The 23,674-nt window shown below is 35.1% G+C and overlaps 1 protein-coding gene across 1 annotated transcript; it reads left to right on the top strand.

The window, feature by feature from the left end:
- LOC121745684 (high affinity nitrate transporter 2.6-like) lies at positions 1–1,839 on the top strand. The gene is made up of 3 exons (XM_042139657.1): positions 1–747; positions 833–948; positions 1,170–1,839. Exons 1-3 carry the CDS (start codon positions 1–3, stop codon positions 1,837–1,839), a joined length of 1,533 nt encoding a protein of 510 aa, XP_041995591.1.
- Positions 1,840–23,674: the final 21,835 nt, after the last annotated feature.

The raw sequence follows: 23,674 nt of genomic DNA, 5'->3' as shown, positions 1-23,674 counted from the left end.
ATGGGGGAAATCAAAGTGCCTCTTCCACCCTTGTCCACCGGCGACACTAAGTTCTCTCTGCCGGTAGATTCGGAGCACAAAGCAAAAGTCCTGAAAGTGACCTCCTTCGCGCAGCCACACATGCGATCCTTCCACCTGGCCTGGATCTCCTTCTTCACCTGCTTCATCTCCACCTTCGCCGCCGCGCCCTTGGTCCCCATCATCCGCGACAACATCAACCTCACCCGCTCCGACATCGGCAACGCCGGCGTCGCCTCCGTCTCCGGGAGCATCTTCTCCCGCCTCATGATGGGCGTCGTCTGCGACCTCATCGGCCCCCGCTACGGCTGCGCGGTCCTCAACCTCCTCGCAGCCCCCGTCGTCTTCTCCACCGTCTTCGTCTCCTCGCCGCAGGGCTACGTGGCCGTCCGCTTCATGACGGGCTTCTCCCTCGCCACGTTCGTCTCGTGCCAGTACTGGACCAGCGTCATGTTCAACAGCTCCATCATCGGCACCGTCAACGGCGTCGCCGGCGGCTGGGGCGACATGGGCGGCGGCGTCACCCAGCTCCTCATGCCCTTCCTCTTCCACTTCATCAAGATCTCCGGCGCCACCCCCTACACGGCGTGGCGCATCGCATTCATGATCCCAGGATGGCTCCATGTCATCATCGGGGTCATGGTGCTGACCATGGGTCAAGACCTGCCAGATGGCAACCTTAGCACTCTCCAGAAGAGTGGTGATGTTGCAAAGGACAACTTCTCCAAGGTACAGTAATTAATTAATGTCACTAATTTTTTTAATTATTTAGTATCAGTTCAAATTTAATATACTAATTATTATTGTACTGCAGGTACTCCGTCATGCTGTCACAAATTACAGAACATGGGTTTTTTTCCTTCTCTATGGCTTCTCCATGGGAGTTGAACTCTGCATTAACAATGTCATCGCTGAATATTTCTACGACAGGTTAGCTCAGTTCGCTTACACATCTTTTCTTACACTAAATATATATATATATATATATATATCCGTTAGTGCGATTTAAAGTTCATTTACTTTTTTCTACTTTAAGTAAGTAGACCTCACTCACATTTAATTAGAAAATCATTACATTCACATTTTCTCATTTTTTCTTTATAGAATCAAACAATTTCTTAAATTGATAAATTAAAATTGTTTTGTTTCAGGTTCAACCTGAACCTACACACAGCCGGAGTAATCGCGGCCACATTTGGAATGGCGAACTTCTTCGCGCGGCCCTTCGGCGGCTACGCCTCGGACATAGCCGCCAAGAGGTTCGGAATGAGGGGGAGGCTCTGGATCCTATGGATATTCCAAACACTCGGAGGAGTGTTGTGCATTTGGCTGGGGCGCTCCAACTCAATCGTGATGGCCGTCGCCTCCATGATCCTCTTCTCCATCGGCGCCCAGGCCGCCTGCGGCGCCACCTACGGCATCATCCCCTTTGTTTCCCGAAGATCGCTGGGGATGATCTCCGGCCTCACTGGCGCAGGAGGGAACTTCGGCGGCGGACTGACGCAGCTGGTGTTCTTCTCCGGCACCCGATTCTCCACCGCGGAAGGGCTCACCTACATGGGCGCCATGGCCGTCGCGTGCACGGTTCCAGTGGCGCTGATCCACTTCCCGCAGTGGGGGAGCATGTTCCTCCCGGCGTCCAAGAGCGGGAAGCACACGGAGGAGAGCTACTACGCTTCGGAGTGGAGCGAGGAGGAGAGGGAGAGGGGCTTGCACGGCGGAAGCCTCAAGTTCGCCGAGAACAGCCGCTCCGAGCGCGGGACTCGGACCGAGATCGCCGCGTCCTTGACCCCGCCGGGATCCACTCCGGTTCATGTTTAGCCCTTTATTTTAAAATCGTCAACGCTTCTCGACTGAATAGTCCAATTATCCCTCCCTTAGAATTTTGTGTAATCTAAAGGCGTTGTATATCATGATTGGTTGTACATAGGTGTACGTAAATGTACAACCATGAAGGGCGCTTTTACCAGCTTTAGTTCTTGTGATTCGATTGTGTTGTGTAGTCGATAATATGTATCGTAATGTATAATTATTACCTAAAATTGATTGTCTTCTTAATTAACTTCTTATACTTGCTTGCTTTGTTCATGGATCAAAATGTTGGCTTCTTGCTTCATTGTTTCGGGGACTAGGCCTGCAAATTTAATCCGTGGGTTTCGGGTACAGGTATACCTGACCCGACCCGACCCAATACCCGACGGGTTTTGGGTACCTGAAACCCGAAATTATGGATTCGGGTACTAGTTTGGGTAGTTAATATTAGAATTTTTCGGATTTAGGATACCCGAAACTCATATTATGGTACCCGACAAATACCCGATTAATTATGTATTTGTGATAAATATTTTTATTTAGTATAGGTTGCTTTGACATTTTATTGTTCTATTATCTCGACTTTAATAGTATTTCTTTACATTCGTGTTATGTTCATGTTGCATTATTTATTTTCTTACTTGTTATCTTTTGAAAATATATAGTTATGCTTTCTCCATTTTATTTACATGTTCATTTAATGTCTTAAAAAATTATTTTAATCTCTTTTATGTTTCAATTTATGCCAAAAATTTCTTTATTTTAAAATTAAGTAGTATCTATTTGTCTAACGTCTATTTTATATAGAGAAAGCTAAAACATTAGAAATTTAGAATTGAAGTTTAAACTTTTAATAATAGTCAATAAATAGTAGTATTGTGTTATTTTTAATAACTTCTATTCTCATCAAAATATAATTTATATAAAAGAATAAATTTGAAATATTATAATTTCGGGTTTATGGGTACCTGATTAGTTGGGTTCGGGTACCCGCATCGGGTATTAGGGTACCCGAATTCACATACGGGTCGGGTATTGGGTATGATATTTTTGAGATTTCAGGTTCGCGTACCCCAATTTTTAGGTTTGGGTACTCGCGGGTACCCGAATTTGCAGGCCTATCGGGGACCATAAATCAAATTAAGTGATCGGTTGTAGAAAAAACCGAATTCGCTTCTAAATTTAAAAAATATTACTCCAATAGAATTTCGTATTCCCATATGTATGTGTGCATATATATCGCAATACTTAAATTCTGAGTTTGATATATTGAGAAAAGAAGCTAGGGAGCTAAAGTATGTTATTGGATTTCAGGGTGAGGACCGTATCTCAGTTTGAATAATCAACTAGTTTTGGATTCTCACAGGACATATTCCACAGAATTTTTCATACTCCATAATACAAATGAGTAATCAGCTACTCTGCCTATTGGATCCGCGCCACATTTTCTACTAACTAGGTTGCCACTTGTTCTTTAATTATTCTTAATATTTCAATTTTTGTTATTTAGTAGCTGCAATTACTTGCATATATCTAATTATTGTACGGAGTATATAATTATTTATTGAGTACTACTATTATTTGTTTTTTCAAAATTTAGGTACTACCGTACTACTTCTATATATTTTAATCATTTGGTTGGTTCTTTATTCGAAATTATGAGTCACAAAAATGTTTATATGTATACATATTTACATTAGTTGTTGAACTTTTAGTGGTCTGATAAATAAGCCATGCGCAGCTAATATATGCGACTATTTGAAATTTGACAAAAAGCTTGGAAGTTTTGAGTGATTAGTACATCTCCCTACAATCAAACGTAAAAACAGCTTCCCTAATTTCCCGCAAAATAGTACTCCCTCTGTTTCATAGTAGTAGAGTCATTTTGTCATTTTGGTACGTTCCATAATAATGAAGTCATTTTTATTTTTAGTAAAATTCAACATTCTTCCTTCTCTCTTATTTTATTCTTTTTACTATTCCATCTGTCTTACGTAGTATGTTTTAATTTAATATACATCATTTTCTTAATTTCCGTACCGAAAAGAAATGTCTCAATTACTATGGAACGAAGGGAGTAGCATCACTTGAGAAAGGGTTGATTTCCATATGAATGTATATATCATATAGTACTACTTCAATTGATATATATCCAGCAAGGGACATGACACTGATACGAAGTCAATGTATATCCAGCAAAAGAAAGAGCTGCCTATCAACTGTTCAACTCTAGCCAGATAAGATAAGTAATAAGAACAACAGTATTAGTCAACTAGAGTTTCTTAATATTAAAATTTTGATATTTTCAGGGTCAATTGCGGCCAACCTTTATTTTAGCTATATTCTAAATTTAAGCTGTTAACTAGTAGTATAAATAATTGCACACCTATCAAGTTGCTGAGCAGCTTCTTGTTACGATCCAAGGATATTAAATTATACTACTACTAGTACAAAAACAGAATATATAATTGAGTAGTTAAAAAAGAATTAACAACTAATAAGATTTCTCATAAACTCAACCTAGATTTAATTGTATTATATTGGTATTTATACCTTATTCGGATTGTTTATATAATAAATAGTTCAATTGCATTCCAAAAAAAAAAACTCCACGAATTTGATATCAGAAGTAATTTTTGAATGAATATGATCATTGATGCATATACATATGAATGTATATGGATTTTATTATGATTAAGATGATCAACAAGGATTAATTTAGGTGCCCACTTGCATCATGCCATGTTTAGTTCAAGATTCAAGATTTCTGTATAATTGCAAGTGGGCATCAAAATTATAGTAAGATATAGTACAACAAACATGTTACGCTTAAGAGCATCTCCAATGGCGGCGTCGGCACCGGTACGCCGATTTTTCGCGGACGCCGGTGCTGACGCCGAACCATTGCGAGCGTCGTCGTCGAAATCGGCGTGCCCACGCCGATTCTTGGACTGACGCCGATTCTCACGCCGATCCTCACGACGCCATTGTATGCCCCGGATCGGCGTCAGATTTTTAATTTTTTTTTAAATTTTCCGAAACAAACGCGCGCTCAAATGGTGAAGACGTTAGCCGACTTTCGGACGGCGGTGGACCCCGAGGAGAAGGCTTATCTTCGCGTATTGCTCCGGAGCATGCGTGAAGAATTGGAGGGGTTTCAGAGGGATACCGGCGGGAGTAGCCGCGGCGTTGGTGGCGACGGAGGCGGCGGCGGCGACGACGAAGGGCTGGGTGACGACGGAGGTGAGGACGGCGGCGATGAGTGATTTTTATTTAATTTTTTATCGTACTTTTAAATTTTTGTACTTTTTTTTAAATTAATGTACTTTTTTTTAAATTATTGTACTTTTTAAATTTTAATAGTATTATTCAATTTTCCCGTATTTGTCTCGTAAATTAAATTTCGTATGTTGCTACGATTGTAAATTAAATTATATAATTCTTATTAGTGATGTGGATAGGCTATGAGAAGGCTATGTGAGGGCTATTGGATGTCCAGTTGCATGTTCATATGATGTGGCAGATGGATTTTAGTGCTGATAATGTGACAGTGGGAATGCTATGTGAAGGCTATTGGATGTCCTCCATCATGGGAGATGCTCTAATAAGCTATCAACTGTTGCACATTAATTATCTGCCCGCGAAGTGTGATAGCCTTTCAATTCACATCCGTACTTATAAAATATTTCTGTACTACACTAATATCAATTAATAATTAAATAGAGTCAATCAAAATTGATGCACATGCTCTCTCTCTCTAATCTCCACGTCTCACGCCTTGACTTTGTCGTAATTATCGCTTGTTTGTCTCATGCGCACCACACTACACGACGTCGCAGCGCAGATATATTACTATTAATATTATAGAATGGCGTCCGTTCCGGCGGAATTCTGATCGGCGTGCCGGAAGTCCGCCATTGTGCAAGGGAGGCACGGATACGGACATCCGCGGCGTTCCGCGGATATCCGTAGCGATGACCGTGCGGACGTCCGCCATTACGTTGATTCCCACGGACGTCCCGATTATTGCATTAATTTCTTTTTTTAATAATTCTATAAATATGTATAGTTGAACTTCATTTCATTCACACCACTTGTATTAACGCGTAGATACCTCGTACGCCTCAATCGGAGCCTGGTAGAAGAAGATACGGCTGTTTTACGAAGACTGTGCATTGTAGTGAAAAAACGCGCGGGCCGGATCTAAATTGCCCGACCGGGCGTTTTGCGCGAATGTCGCGAGACAGAAAAAACGCTCGGGCGGGCGAGTTTTGAGCAACAAAACGCCCGACTGGGCAAAATTGATTTTTCAGCCCAAACTATATAAAAAGCTAGGGCACGACTTCCTATGGGACTTTTGGTGGCTGGAACGTTTTTAGAGAGAGAATTTGAGCTTGAAAGCCACACTTGAAGAAGGAGAGCAAGATTGAAGCTTTATCCACCTAAGCCTTGTCCGCCATGATATCTTTAGCTTGTTTCCTTGTTATTGTGATCATCATGGGTGGCTAGAGCTTGGGATTACTCATAATTTGTAGTAGGGTTGTTGAACATGAACTTCTTTAATTGAATATTTATGATTTCCTTTGCTTTTTAGTTCTTATCTTTGGTGATTATTCTTACCCTTGTTGAGTTGAGCATGTAACCTTAATTTGGGAATTGCCTTAATTCTAATGTCTCTTTAACTTAGAATAAGGAGCTAACAAAGATAAGGAACCTTCGAGTTAGAACCGATTAGGTGATAAATCGGGGGTAGATCCTTTGTGTTGAATCGTGTTAGAAGCTAATCTAAAGTCTACTATGCGTCTTGTAGGGGTGATAGGTCTTGAATTTGGTATTACTCATAGTGATGGAGCGAATGGTATAGAAAAGATGATTGTAGTAAACTGTGTTATATTATTCTCTTTGGTTACCACTCTTTAAATAGAGTTTTACACTATTTATACAAGGTAAGATTTACATAATCATAGGAGATATACTTTTCAATAAATACTAATTGATTGATGCCGATCTTATTCTTGTTTCCAAATTTGGAGGATTCTGTAATCTTCTTCCTTTCTCAACATTCCCCCTCAAGTTGAGTGGTGGGATCTCCAAAGCTCAACTTGCTCAAAACATTGGATAGACTCTTTGAGTTGACTGCTTTGGTAAGGATGTCAGCCAATTGATCTTCGGATCGTACAAATGGGAGTTCAACAGCTCCATTCTCAATATTCTCCTTGATAAAGTGTCTGTCGACTTCTACATGTTTGGTCCTGTCGTGTTGCACTGGATTTTCAGATATACTGATTGCAGCTTTGTTATCGCAAAACAATTGACTTTTTTCGTGTGGTAGCCCGATCGCTTTCATTAATCTTCTCAACCACAATATTTCCATCAACCCACTTTTGATACCCCTGAACTCCGCTTCTGCACTTGATAAGGCCACTACTTTTTGTTTCTTGCTTCTCCAAGTGACCAGATTTCCTTCGACAAAGGTGAAGTATCCTCCTGTTGATTTCCGGTCAATCGGATTGCTTGCCCAGTCTGCATCTGTGTATCCATAGATCCCCTTATGTTTACTTCTTTTGAACAGTACTCCATGTCCAACTGTTCCCTTTAGGTATCTTACTATTCTCAACGCAGCTTCATAATGATCCTTCTGCGGTCGGTGCATAAATTGACTTACAATGCCTACTGCGTAAGCAATATCTGGTCTTGTGTGAGACAGATATATGAGCTTTCCCACTAGGCGTTGATATTTGCCTTGGTTTGCCAGTTCTGCCCCTTCTACAATCTGTAATCCGTGATTCACCAGAATTGGTGTATCGGCTGGTTTGCAGTCTAGTAGTCCTATTTCAGCAAGAATATCCAGGATGTACTTCTTCTGTCTTAAGAAGATACCTTTTTCTGATCTCAATACTTCTATCCCCAAGAAATACTTGAGATTTCCCAAGTTCTTCATCTCGAACTCTTCTGATAGGCCTTCCTTGAGTCTCTCAATTTCTTCATGGTCGTCACCAGTGATTATCATATCATCTACGTAGATGATTAGACAGGTTATTCGACCGTCCCTCTTCTTCAAGAATAGTGTATGATCTGAGCTGCTTTGTTTGAACCCATACTTTGTCATAGCTTCGGTGAATCTTCCAAACCAGACTCTAGGAGACTGTTTGAGACCGTACAAGGTTTTCCGTAGTCGACACCCTTCTCCTTTTCTGTAGTCATCAGAAAAACCTGGGGGAGCCTCCATGTAAACTTCCCTCTTCAACTCTCCGTGTAGAAAGGCATTCGTAACGTCGAACTGATGTAAGGGTCAATCTCTGTTTGCAGCTACTGAAAGTAGAACCCGAATGGTATTCATTTTTGCCATTGGGGAAAAAGTTTCATCGTAGTCTATTCCGTAGGTCTGCGTGTATCCCTTTGCTACTAGCCGTGCTTTATATCTTTCAATAGAGCCATCAGGTCGGCGTTTAATTGTAAATACCCACTTGCATCCGACTGCCTTCTTTCCCTCAGGTATCATGCATTTTTCCCATGTACCATTTCTCTCTGGTGCTCCCATTTCCTTCTGCATTGCTTCCCTCCAATGTTTGTGTCTCCAAGCTTTCTCCACTGTACACGGAATTTCCTCTTCTTCGTATAGTGCTGCCTCAAATGCTTGAGCCATTTCTGAGAGGTGATTCTTGGCCAAGAAGACTCTTGAGTATTTGGCCTTTGTGTGAACATCGGGGCTGTATCTCTTTGGTGGAACTCCTCTGTTCACTCTCGGAGGTAATTTATACCCCCCAATCCCTTCACTGATCTGTTCTTCCAACAAATCGCAAATTTCTGGTTCACCTTGGTTCTCATCGCCTGAATCTGCACTTGTCTCTTGACTCTCTTCAGTAACACTATTAGTGGAATCAAGTGGGCTATTTTCTGGTGTAGTAATCACAGCAGAAGGACTTACAGTGGATATCAGTGAGGGAGTATCCTGGACAGTGGTATTGAGCGTTGGGGGCTGTATATGTGAGATCTTGTCGGCCTCCTCTCCTCCTTCCGTAAGGTTTGATGGTGTTTGTTGTAGTGGTATTGATGGCCAACTTAGTGGGTCGATCCTGGTATCATTCTCCCCCTGACCGCTAAGGTGGCTAAAGTAGTAGTCTGTTTCAAGGAAATCGCAGTTCATAGTGGTGAACAGATGATTAGATTTGGGATCAAAACACCTATATCCCTTTTGGTTTACTCCATACCCTACAAACACACATTTTACTGCACAAGGGGATAGTTTGGTTCTTTCGTGTTTTGGAATGTGGACAAAAACTGAGCAGCCAAATATCCGCGGTCGAAGGGTTAGAGGTAAGGGAATTTGAGCTAGTGTCGAGAGGATCTCTAGCGATGTTTTTAGGTTTAGTGAGCTTGATGGCAATCTATTTGAGAGGTAGGCTGATGCGGCTACTGCTTCAGGCCAGAATTTTCTTGGGGTGTTGGATTCAATAAGCATAGCACGGGCCATTTCCAAAAGGGTTCGGTTTTTCCTTTCTGACACTCCGTTTTGTTCTGGTGTGTAGGGGCAGGTAGTTTGATGTACAAGGCCTTTGTCGTGGCAAAACTGTTTCATATCGGAGTTCACAAATTCTCCTCCATTATCTGATCGAAGGGTTTTTATGGCTTTTTGAAATTGGGTTTGGACGAGGTTGTAGAAATGGGTGAAATGCTGGAAGGTTTCAGATTTGTGTTTCATAAAATATACCCATGTCATACGAGTACAGTCATCCACAAAGAGAAGAAAATATTTGAAACCGTGCCCCCCTAAAACTGGTGAGGGACCCCAAACATCAGAATGGACTAGATCAAACAAAGAATCAACTCTAGTGTTATTTGATTTGTAGGTTTGTCTGTGGCTTTTGGCCAAAACACAGGTTTCACAGTACAAATCTCGACTGAATTTAGGAAAAAGCAACTTTAAATAACCCGATGAAGGATGTCCTAGGCGGCGATGCCATAACCAAGCTTCCCTGTAGGCTGTCCCATGAGCCACCATCGCATGTCCATGTTGATCTATCTCATCCACATAATACAGCCCATTTCGCTCAGTGCCACGTCCAATAATTTTCCCTGTCTTGATATCCTGCAACAGGCAAAAATTCGGTTGCATTAGGAGAGTACAATTCAGTTCCTTAGTCACATGGCTAATCGAGAGCAGTTTATGCGACATAGAGGGAACATATAGGCAATTAGATAACGTTAAACTTGGTGAAATTTTGACAGTTCCTGCTCCTACTACAGGTGTCAACTCTCCGTTCGCATTTTGAATATAACTCTTTGGTGCCATATGCATGCTAGAGATATCAGATTTATCAAAAGTTACAGTATCCGTGGCTCCACAATCAAAAATCCACTTGTCATTTTTTGTACTGGAGGAAATGGACAGAGCATATGATGTGGGCAAATTATCGGATAAATTCTCAAGTGGTTGAAATTTATTTTTGCAAACTAATGGGGCAGATTCGGGAATATTTAAACTGGTAGGGTGTTTTTCGGAATTTATGATTTGTTTGGGCTGAAGGTGAGGATATTTAATGGGGTGAGGTGCTTTTATTAATTTCCCGAAAGTAATAGGACTTAGGGATAAATCCCCAAACCCTAGTGTACCTCTACCATTTCCGCCTCCCATTTGCGCCGTGTCCTCTCCGATTCCACCGTGAGTGAAGGAGAATGTTCCGAGGGTAATCTCCTCCGGCTGGTTGTTGCCTCGGGATGTCGTGGCCTCAGCGTTACCCCCGATGGCGGCGGCTACCGGCTCCCCTCCTCCATTCGCCACGGCTGCCATTCCTCTTCCCCCTCGAGGCGGTGGCTTTGATTTCCGCTCCTCCCACCATTCTGGATAGCCGTGGAGTTCGAAGCATGTGTCCCGAGTGTGCTTTTTCTTTCCACAGTGGGTGCATGTGAGTCGTAGCTTCTCCTCCTCCGTTTTCTTGTTCCAATTTCCGCCGGCGTTGCCGCCGCTTCGGTGAGGGGAGGGGCGGTGAGCGGATTGGTTGATCCATGGTTGCCTTGCACTGAGTCCAGCCGCGACTCCTTGTGCAGCCCCGTTATCCCCTGCCTTCAGGATGCTTGCTCTGGTGTCCTCTCGCCGGAGGATTCCGTATGCCTCCTCTACTGACGGCAGTGGCTCCAATCTGAGTATTTCCTTCTTGACTCCCTCATACTTGTCGTTCAATGCCACGAGTAGTTGATACAGCCTCTGTTCTTCTTTTTCATTGTTGTAAATCTTGATGTCTTCTGGGTATTGCATTTGATTGGGTTGCTTCTGATCAATCGATACCCATAAATCGTTGAGGATAGTCCATATATCCTCCAATGATTCATCTGTCTGTTTTAATCTGTTTGCTCTTGTGTATAGATCATACACTTGGATTTTGTCGCCGCCGCTTGCATACGTAACCTCCAGGCTCTTCCATACGTCTCGGGCGGTTGGGTATTGAGATACCCGATTTACTAATTTCTGCTCCAAGTTTTGGATCAACCACGTGAATACGCAGTGGTCTCCTTGCTGCCATCTACTGAAGGTGGGATCGGTTCTTGCCGGAGGGGTTGGGACTCCAGTAATGTGAGATATCATACCCCTCCCGCTGATTGCCGCCGTCATGTGGATGGCCCAGAGTGAGTAGTTTTCTCCATTGAGTTTGGTTCCAATCAACAATGGTGAGGTATCGATTCTTTGGGTTTCTGGATGGTTTGGTGTGGTGGTTGTGATTTGTTGGCTTTGTGCGATGCTGGTGCGCATGAACTCAGCAAATAATCGAGCAAATTGCTCATTTTCGGTTCCTTCTGGATTTCGGTTGTCATTGGATTCTGACATGGTTTTGATTTGAACAGGGTCTGCCGGGTTTTGGCCTTTTGGTTTGAGATTGGTTTCGAGACAGTGATGAGACTTCTCTGAGTCTCACTCCCGCTCTGATACCATCTTGAATTTGGTATTACTCATAGTGATGGAGCGAATGGTATAGAAAAGATGATTGTAGTAAACTGTGTTATATTATTCTCTTTGGTTACCACTCTTTAAATAGAGTTTTACACTATTTATACAAGGTAAGATTTACATAATCATAGGAGATATACTTTTCAATAAATACTAACTGATTGATGCCGATCTTATTCTTGTTTCCAAATTTGGAGGATTCTGTAATCTTCTTCTTCTTCTCTCTCTCTTAAATTTCGGTTTGCGTTATTAGAGATCGCATGCCAAATGTGAATGGGTTCGTGCAATTTTTTCTTGTTCTTCCTAAATTTGTTGTTGAAAAAATTTATGAGATTTTACTATATTCAGGTAGAAATTTAGATAATGGATAGAAAGCCAGAAAGAGAGTGACATACCTGATTTGAATGGACGAGGAACAGAGGAGGACTCTGATGAGGACAACGAGCATCTTATATTAGATTAACTTTGTATTTAAATTGGCTTTATTTCTATAATGAACATTCAAAATTTTATTTTATTAAATTCTCAAATATGTGCAATGGTATTAACTTTTGCAATCGAGAATAGTTAGTGATATAAACTTTTCTACAACTAATTGTGAATTAATTTGTGACACAAACTCCTACAATAATTAAAAATCGGACATGCGAAAGTGGATCAGTTGTAGGATATAACTTTTTTTTCTTTTTAGGGATAATATCAGTTTGATATTTATTTCATTATACGAAATAACATTTGTGAAATGATTGAAAACAAAAGTTTTCAATCAAGAAAACTTTTGTTATAACTCTAAAATAGTTACTCACTTTTAGCCATTTATTCTATCTACCCTAAAGTTATAAAATCAAATAAAATTGGAGGTGAAATAGCTTCCTAAGGTTTTAAGAATCATTAAATCTGACTTTGTATTAAAATGATATCGATTTTTTATGTATTTAAATAAATTTTCCCTTTACATTATGTATTCCAGAATTTATATAAACTATTATACATGTTTATTAATACTAAATATAATTATAATTTTAAATCCATATAGTAATTACCCTAAAACTCGCCTTTTATATGAATAAGTTAGTTAAATTAGATTATTCGGCCATTTAAAAAAAACGCTTGGAATATTGATATCTAACCATATCATTTAATTAGGAGTATTTGAATTGTAGTTAATTTATTTCGAAATAATAACTATGGCTCTTTTATGTGCAAATCATCCCAAAAGTCAAATAAAAAATTTGTGGTTGCCACATTAATTCTCGCAATTATATATTATGCGTTTAAATGAACAATACTCATCCCTATAAATCTTTTCTCTTGAATTCTCAACACTCACAATGTCTGATGTTTGTTTTTTAATAAATATACACTATAATCAAGATATGAAAAAAAGAAAAAGAACAAAACAATGCAGTTTTATAACTTTTGTCCATAATTGCATCGAGAGAAGACTTCTTTCCACAAGACAAATTATGTTGTTGTAAGCACCGACAAAGTTGATGAAGCTCCGAGAATCAAGCAATATAGTGGTCCTAAAATACACAAAAAAATGTCAAGAGTTTGAGAGATGAGGGAGAATGCTTTTATTGGTGTGTAATCCATATACAACTTGATACTTTTTATAGGCACAAATAAGAATATAAAAAGGCATGAAATTAAATCTCTATAAATAATAAAAGAGGGAACATCATTTTTGGTTCACGAACTTTGCCAAAGTATCATTTTAGATCTGTGAACTTTGAAAATATCATTTTAGGTCCGTGAACTTTGAGTTAGTATCATTTGAGGTGCTTTTTACTATTTCAAGTTTTTTTTGATGAAAATACCCTTAATACCTTAAAGTGTATATATTTTTAATAAATTTATCATATACTCATAATTTTTTATAAATATCTTTACGACAAATTTTCTAAATATAATTTGACCTTCAATATTATCACTTAATTTTGTGACATGCAAGTAAAATTGCTTCTTCAATTTTTTATATTAATTTGTTTTTAAATTGAATAAAAAACTTTTCTTTAATAATAAAAAATTGAATAAAGATATTTTCTTGCATGTCACAAAATTAAATGATAATATTGAAGGTCTAATTATATTTAGAAAATTTGTCAAAAATATATTGTAAAGATATTTATAAAAAGATCTTTATTCAAATTTTTATTATTAAAGAAAGTTCTTTATTCAATTTTTTAAAAAAATACTATAAAAAATTGAAGAAGCAATTTTACTTGCATGTCACAAAATTAATTAATAATATTTAAGGTCAAATTATATTTAGAAAATTTGTCAAAAATATATTGTAAAGATATTTATAAAAAATATGAATATATGATAAATTTATTAAAAATATATACACTTTAAGGTATTGAGGGTATTTTCGTCCAAAAAAACTTGGAAATAGTAAAAAGTACCTCAAATGATACTAACTCAAAGTTCACGGACCTAAAATGATATTTTCAAAGTTCACGGACCTAAAATGATACTTTAGCAAAGTTCGTGGACCAAAAATGATGTTCCCTCATAATAAAATTAAGGTAATGAATGTTATAAGAAGTGAAAAGCCAAAGCGCTCCCCATGATCACATTCCATTACTCACGCCATTTTGATGGAATGTGATGACAATAGGAGTAAAACTAAAATTGAGGAATACGGATTGTTAATGAGCTTACTATTTAGGGTATTAGTTACTGGTATTTTAGTTTTAAACATTTATGTAAATGAGTTATAATTATTTGACCTTTCCAATAATAAAAATAATTTTAATTTATATATAAATTTTAATTAAAATGACATTATTTTAAATTTGTTTAAAACTCTCCTTTTATATATGGAGTTATAATTATTTGACCTTTCAAATAATAAAAATAATTTCAATTGATAGATAATTTTTAATTAAAACAACATTATTTTAAATTTTTCCAAAACTACCATTTTATATATGTATATATAGATATATTTTAAATATCCAACAATAATAATTATTTTATAAAATTATTTGAAAAATATGAACATTTTTTTGAAAATTATTAAAATATACCAAAAGACTGAAAATCCCCAACTTTGTAGCATATGAAATGTAAAATTAATTTAAGATATTGTTTATCAAAAGCTATAATTTAAGATTGCACTGGTGAGACACTTCCTATTAGAGCTTCATTTCATTGCAATATAGTGACCCTAAAACCTAAACCCTTAAGCCTAAAACCTAAACCCTCGACGTGACAGGCTGTGGTGGGGGAGTGGTTCGTGGTTCAGATGGCTCTCTCTTGAGGGCCTTTTGCACGCCCCTTGTAGCTGCGTCGACCTTCGAGGCGGAGCTTTTAGCTCTTCTTCATGGGTTGACGATGGCTATGGAGTTCTCATCACAGGTTTGGACCATGAATTTTACACAGGTTTTAAGTATGCTAATTAGGTCAAAAAACTGAATCTTAAATTTAAAAATTGATTAGCATTCAAAGCTATAATGACAAATTTTTTTTTCTTATAATGTATGTAGGGTAATATTAATTGTGGAATTTAAATGTTGAATCACAAAAGACATTTAAATATTTTTATGATAATAGAAAATAATAAATTATTATGTATATTTCAATAAAATTAGAAGTTGAAAATATTTTTTTTGTTTTTATGATAATTAGGCGAAAGAGTTAGTGAGAAAGTTTATGAAAATTAATACTAATACATATCTCCATATAATTGAGATAAAGGTAACGGTTTAGATCCAGGGTTCAATGTTTAGCTTTTAGGGTTTATGATTAATGGTTTAGGGTTCAAGTGTATCGAGCCATTCTAATTGATCTCAAATCTAGAAGCTAATAGGGTTTAGGGTTTAGTATTTATGGTTTAGAGTTCAGAGTTTAGTGTTTATGGTTTATGATTCAAATGTATCGATTGAGCGACTCTTATTGATCCAAAACTCTCTTTTATATGTGTATAGATTTGCACAAATAAAAAAAAAACAGAATGTCATCATGTTTTTTAAATTAAAATTGCACTTTCTTGATATGAGCATATAATCGGATTTACAGCCAAGATTCAGGTAAAAAAACCTTTACTATCAGTAAGGATTATCAAGTAGGCCAACCCAGTGTAAGATATCGAATACAAATCTAAAACCCCCAAAATAGAATAAGTGATCAACAAAGTAAAATTGAACTGGGGCGGAGGGAGAATTTTATTGATATTTGACTCATTTGTTGGTCATGATGAGTATATCTTAAAGTTAAGGGTTTAGAATTTAGGTTTCAAGGTTTGAGTTTTTAGTGTATAGGGTTACTATATTGCAATGAAATGAAGCTCGACTAGGAAGTGTCTCACCAGTGCAATCTTAAGTTATTGCAACGTAAACTTACTCCAACAGTTATAATTCAACGGTTAATTCATATTTTCACAGGATTAAAATGCTTTTTAATTTTAAGTCTGATATTTAAATGTCAAGATAGTTTATTAAAATGTCAACACAAATATGTGTTGAAATTTTAATATGATCGTATTATCCACTCTCTTGGGTTGTAATGATCGTTCATCTCCTATCAGGGTTCAGAGCCTCTATTATAAGCATTTTCTTGAAATAAATTATTTGATATTCAGGTATACCAATGTTATACCATCATAATTAAATTGTGAGCCTCTAATTAGATGGTGATTGCCATCATGATTAAATATGAGTTAAATATCAATATCATTTTAAATATTTATAAATTTACAGTAAAAATTTAAATATTTATAAATTTTGTGCAATACATTCAATATTAGGAACTTTATTTCTATCAAATAGTCAAATTTAAAAAACCGCCTCATCAATTTTTCTTTATATACATATAAATGTAATCATGATACCATTAAAATCAAGTTAATTAGTATATATAATTATTATTTATTATCAGGTAAAAGCAATATGATGCTATTCTATTTATTATAGAAATTAAATATTTTGACTGTCAAATTATTGTTGATTTAATTTTTTGTATGTTTTTTAAACATGGTGGATCGAGTTAATGGCCATCACTCATAGTTGTTAATTAGTATATATAATTATCAATTATTATTAGCACCGAAAGAATATGATGCCACTGATCATAGAAATTGAATATTTTTTTATCAAATTATTAATGACTTAACTTTATGTATATTTTTTACATTACAAGATATTGGGGGAATAATTTATGTGTCTTTATGAAGCCTTAAACACCAATTAATTTTTCATATTTAAGGTGCAAATTTATAGGTTTTGAATTTGGGAAGTTAAAAATGTTTTTTTTCTTATAAAGTGAAAGGTTTTGAAAGAGGGTTATATTTTTTACTATAAATATATGACATTTGGTAGTTTGCAATCCACATGTTCTTACCTTTTTCCACTATATTCTTCCCTTAACTTTCTGCAGATTTCTAATCCGGATTTAGGTATTGTTCCAATTCTGCATCATTGTTGTTTCAACATAAATTTAGTTTTTATCATGATGATTTTTTTTCATTTGTGTATTAATAATGTTTGCTTTGAACCCTCAATTCATTCCCTAAATTATTTTGTGATTGGAGACTTGTTTTTCTCCGGTGATCTATTCATATGATTTGTTGCATCCTAAATTCACAATATCACCTCTAATTTTCCATGGTTCTATGCATTATTTATTTTTATATTACTATGCAATGTATTTTTTTGCTGTTGATTATTTTATAATACACTACTGTTAATATAGTCTATGGGTTTAGGATCACTATTATGATTTCAATGTTCTTTAAACTTTACACACTTTTCTATTTCAGGATCAGAATTCACAACTTCACCTCCAATCCATTAAAAAAGAAAGAACGAAAGTCACATTCAAGGAAAGCAAGATGAATGGTTATACTGAGTTTCCCTTTTTGTATGATAGATTATTTTTTAAAATGGTATAGTGAATAGTAGAAGGAAGTGTAAAAAACTTAGTACTACCTACTACATGAGGAAGAAGACCAACACTGAAGAAATGGAGAAGAAAATTAGAAGCATAAAACAATTAGTTTAGGGTTAAGTAGTCGTAGTATTTATTTATTTAAGTTCAGTGGGCTAAATTTATTTTTTTATTATTTAAGTTTTAACACTATTGTTTATTACAAAATTAGTTTTCTACTAAGATGGATTTTTTTTTTCTATTTGTGTATTAATAATGTTTGCTTTCATCCTCAATTCATTCACTCGGTTATTTTGTGATCGGGGGAATTACCATTTATCTATAAATTTTTAAGAACTGAGTACTCAGTGGCTGACTATAGTTATTTTGCAACGGTAGTGAAGGGGGAAGTAGAATGAGAGTAGTGTGAGAGATGGTGATGTGAAGAGCTTCTACTACTATCATGGTCTCCCAATATGTTGGTATAGCTAAAATCTATAGTAATATTTTAATAATTAATCATACTCAAATTGTTTTCATACTCTTATATGATTATTACTTTTATGGTCATAGATATTTTATGCATTTAACGTTATAATTTGTGATTTATTATTCTATATTGATATTTTGAATATTAGTATAATTTTTTAAAGTTGTAATAGAGATCCAAAAGTATTATAGTCAAAATATATCGGAGTATTTGCGTTATTTAAATGTCAAATTGATTGAGTTTTATGTTTTTTTTTAAATTCTTATATATTTTCTTCATTATAGATTTTGCACAATGATATCGTTTTCCATTTCAATTAATTAATCGAATGAGACCCATATTTCTTATTAACGTTGTTTCACTAATGAAGTACACGTGTTCTTGATTATATATTGTTGTGTTTGTAGTTTTTGCATTAGATATCAAAAATATTTTAATCACTATTTATAGGTTATATTTAATGATGAATTTTTTTATACTCTGACTTTTACGCATAATAATTTCATAATACAATTTTGAAGGAAATACAATGGGTCGTGCATATAATTGCTATAAAATACTGCTATGTCTTAGTGAGGAAAGTCAAAAATGTTTTTCCAATTGTTAAGATATATGTTTAGAGTTTAGGGTTTAGGATTTAAATTTTTAAAATGAAAAGGGTTTTAAATCAAATAACATAAATGTTAAATATTAGAAGTGATAGTAAATTTATTTAAAAGATTTCTTCAGTTACAATATTATTAGTATTTGATTAAATGACAAGCCAAAAGCTCCCCAATTTAGTAGCATATGCAATGTAAAATTCATTCACACAGATTTTTTTACATTTAAACGGCATCTTGACCTTCTCAATTCCAACCGTCCTCTTTCATAATTTCCAAAATAAATAATTACACAAGTTATGTAACAGAACAAATCTTTCAAATCAATTTATTATCACTTCTAATATTTAACGTTTGATATTTCAATAGCCATTTATGTTATTTGATTTAAAAACCTTTTCATTTTAATGCTTGGATGAATGCAAGCAAGATTTTTTTATTTACCGTTCACATAGCCCTATTGTAAAACACTTTCTTGATATGAGCATATAAACAGATTTACAGACAAGATTCAGATAAAAAACCTCCACTATCAATAAGGATTATCAAGTAGGCTAACCCAGTGTAAGATATCGAATACATATCTAAAACCCCCAAAATAGAATAAGTGATCAACAAAGTAAAATTGAACTGGAACAAAAGAAAGAATTTTATTGATATTTGGCTCATTTGTTGGTCTTGATGAGTATATTTTAAAGTTAAGGGTTTAGGATTTAGGTTTCGAGGTTTGAGTTTTTAGTGTATAGGATCACTATATTGCAATTAAATGAAGCTCGATAATTTATAATTTCTACTAAAGTTAAGGGTTTAGGGTTTAGGATTTAGGTTTCGAGGTTTGGGTTTTTAGTGTATAGGATCACTATAGTGCAATGAAATATTTTTTTATCATACGATTTTAAATTGTTAATTGATTAACACAAGATTAAGTTTTGATTCCGAAAACAAATTGGTAGTATTGCAAGTTTTAAAATTGGACGATAACTTTTCAAACCTCAAAACGGTTTTAAAATTATATTTTGAAGTATAAAAGCGCCGACGCAGAATAATATTGTCACAAAATTGTGTGTAATCTTTTTTGTATTCTGTATCCATTTAAATTAGTACTATACTTTATCATAGTCGAGCTTCATTACATTGCAATATAGTGACCCTAATACGCTAAAAACCCAAACCTTGAAACCTAAATCATAAACCCTTAACGTTAAAATATAATCATCATGACCAATAATTGAGCCAAATATAAATAAAATCCTCCCACCGTCCCAGTTCAAATTTACTTTGTTAATCACTTTAAAACAAACTTTAATAATAGAAAAAAATAAAAAGAATATCATAACTTCATGTTAAACAATATGAAGAGTATTGGAAAATATGGAGGGAGTGAAAAACGTGATGAAAAAAAATATGTGAGTGGATAAATTACCTAATGTCATATATTTATAGTCCAAAAAATAGAAGATAACTCCTCAAAATTTTCACTTTCTTCACCTATTATTAAAAAATTTTAAACCTTTTAATTTCCCAAAAATTAAAAACTAAGCGTTACGTAAATGTTATCAAATTTTGAAAAATGAATGCACAGATTAGGATATTTTAAAATATTAATTTTAAATTATAAATTAACTTGAATGGAATCAGAAATAATACCATTATATAAAAATTGTAAAAAAATGTAATGTTAATTATGAATTATACAACTAAAACATACTTATTAAACTCGAAATAATTAATAACAAATTATAAAGATTTGGAGCTATCTGATTCACAATATATGAGTGAGAATCATATGAAACAACATGATTTGATTAATTTCTGAGAAATAGAAAATGAATCCACTCACATCACCTGTGAAATAAGATTCCAATTATAATAACTACAACATTATTTAATGCTAAAATAAAGATATCTTAATAATTTAAAATATTATATAAGATTAAGGGTTATAACATCTTACGAATTACTGGATATGTAATCTTTCTATAATGTAAGATATTTCAAAATATTAATTTAAATTAGAAATTAATTAAATGTAATTGGAAATAATATAATTATATAAAATTGTAAATAAAAAATGTATTTACTAACCATGAATCATTGACTAAAATATATTAAACTCAAAATAAATTAATAACAAAATATAAAAATTTATCACACTCTAATTCAAATACATGAATGAGGATCATCTGAAACAACATCAATTGGTTAAGTTATGAAAAGAAATATGAATGAATTTACAATTAATCAAACTAATAATAATTACATGAAAAGACTAAATCCAAACTTGCAAACCGGACTGGAGTATGCTGGCGATGATGCTACACATAAATACTACCACATCATTGGCCTTCATCCATGGCCAGTCCATCTACCCTCATCTCTGACACAGTTTGTTGTCGAGAAACGCATATTTACAAAACAAAACACATATAATTTGCATACAAATTTTAAACGATGCACAAAACAATACCGCATAACAACATATCGCATGATCATGAAAACCACACTCTAAACGATGATATTGATTTTGGCTCCATGAGTGTTAGCCTTATAAATATGAATGCGACTATTTTTGATAACCGAATAAACTGAGGAAACTCCAGACCATTCAGCAAGATATGGAATGGTTCTATGGTGTCAACCTTTCTTCCTAGTAAGAACAAAAATATCAAGCTTGAGTTTTAGGAGTACTGTATAAGATAAGTAGGTATGTGTGGATAGTAGGCCTCCAAATGTCATATTTATAGGCTAAAAAAATAACCATAAGGCTCTGTAAAAACTTTTCAAGTTCACTATTTATGATAAAATTATGATAATCAATTGCATATTAATTTAATCATTTTGAAATTAATTTGACCACATTAAGAAATCATTAATCACGTGAATTCATTTACAATAATATGAAACGTAGGAGTATATAATTATTGACATATCATGGCCTCAACAATGAAACGGTCGGTTATACACAACTATTAGTATATAATTAGTACTCTTATTTTTCACTATTAATTCATAATTAATTAGCAATGGTGCAGGAGTATTCATTCTCATAATTAATTAGTATTAATTAATTAACATGACCTCAATATCTTAGCCAACCGTTTTATGAAAAACGCTTAGAATATTTAGATGGTCATATGATTACACTTATTATATAATTATAGATTCTAGGTAATTGCAATAGTATCCAAAACTTATAACGTTTAGAGAAATTAATGGTATAATTATATTAATTACATTCTCTTAATTGATTATTAATTATTAGTATATAATTAATTTTGTAAAACGTAGAGACGGACTATAGTATAGACCTATTCACTAACTAAAATTGTTTTAATCCCAAACCAAAATTTTAAATTCCCAAAATGCCCTCAAAACTCAACTTTTATATATGTATAGATTAAGTTGTATACTAGTAAATTAAAGCTTTGAGAAATAATTATAATTGAAGGAACCCGATTTTCTCATTGTAATATGCAAGCTTGGCCTAGGCTAATTAATTGATACGAAGAAATTGGAATTACATCTTATATTATCATTTGATGCACTATAGAATACAATAAAAATATTGACAATTTTCATACCGATTTTCTCATTGTAATATGCAAGCTTGGCCTAGGCTAATTAATTGATACGAAGAAATTGGAATTACATCTTATATTATCATTTGATGCACTATAGAATACAATAAAAATATTGACAATTTTCATATTTTAAGAATTAAGAATTTAAGATTATGCAATATTCTATAAAAGTGGTTTAATAAATACTCTCTCTGTCCGCGAATAGGAGTCTCATTTTTCCATTTTAGTATTCCGTGAATAGGAGTCTCGGTTCACTTTTACCATAAATGACATTAGGGTCTCACATTCCACTAACTCATTTCACTCACATTTCATTTAAAACTAATATATGCAAATGAGACTCATATTCCATTAACTTTTTTCCACCCACTTTTTTTAACATTTCTTAAAACTCGTGCCGTCAAGAAATGAGACTCCTAAGGCGCCCAGGGGATTATCTTCTAAAAATACCTTTATTAGTTGGCATGTCTAGTCATTTATGTTTCGATTTGTAAAAAAAATTAAATGGTTGAGTACACCACCTTATAACGACACTTTGTTGTGGAAGGTCGGGTCCATGAACATTCTCTCTATGTAGTAGAAAGTGTAGCCACGTCACATGACTCACAGGCCTAAACTTTATTTATAAACGACTGGACTGCATACAGTTGTACAAACACACACTCGACGCAAATTAAGCTTTGGCATTTCTAGTTTGGTAAGTCAAGTCTAAAATTTTAACTAGTAGGAGTGGTATTGTTGAGTAGTATTTGATTGAAGTTTGATTGTACACTATTTTGGATACTAAATATATAGTTGTGTTAATTTTGGTGAAGTTGGAGGAAGATGGCAATCCCCAAGTCCATAGTGCTCGGAGTGACAGAAGCTGTTACAAACCGTTATCTATACTGCAAGGCTGACGGTTGCATTGGTTACGGAGGCGACAGCGTGTTCAGCCCGATCGTCAGTCGAGCAATCAACAACTACTTTCACCTCCGATTCACTTGCAACAACAAATATTGGCAAAAAAGCAAATTCAGTCACAAAAAGCAGCCAATAGAAGACACCACGGACCAGTCGTGCACACTCTTCAAACCGGTCATGACATCGGGTGAGGTGCACTTCATTCACGTCATGACCGGGTGGGACGTGCAGTTCAACAAGTCCAGCAACATTTTGTACTGCATCACTGAGGGTGAGTCCGTGAGTCTTGGGATGTGGGATGCGGTTGCGTTGGTTAAGATGCCTACGCATGTTGCCTTCAAAGGATACAACGGGATGTACCTCAGAGCCATCAACAGATTTGGCGCCCGCCTGCAGTTCGGATCCAACCCAAAAATTATCGGCCCACACGGTGGTGCAGCGGGCCGACGGACAC

This window comes from Salvia splendens, chromosome 8, assembly GCF_004379255.2.
Source record: "Salvia splendens isolate huo1 chromosome 8, SspV2, whole genome shotgun sequence".
NCBI lineage: Eukaryota > Viridiplantae > Streptophyta > Magnoliopsida > Lamiales > Lamiaceae > Salvia > Salvia splendens.
This window is presented reverse-complemented; position numbering and strand designations above follow the sequence as displayed.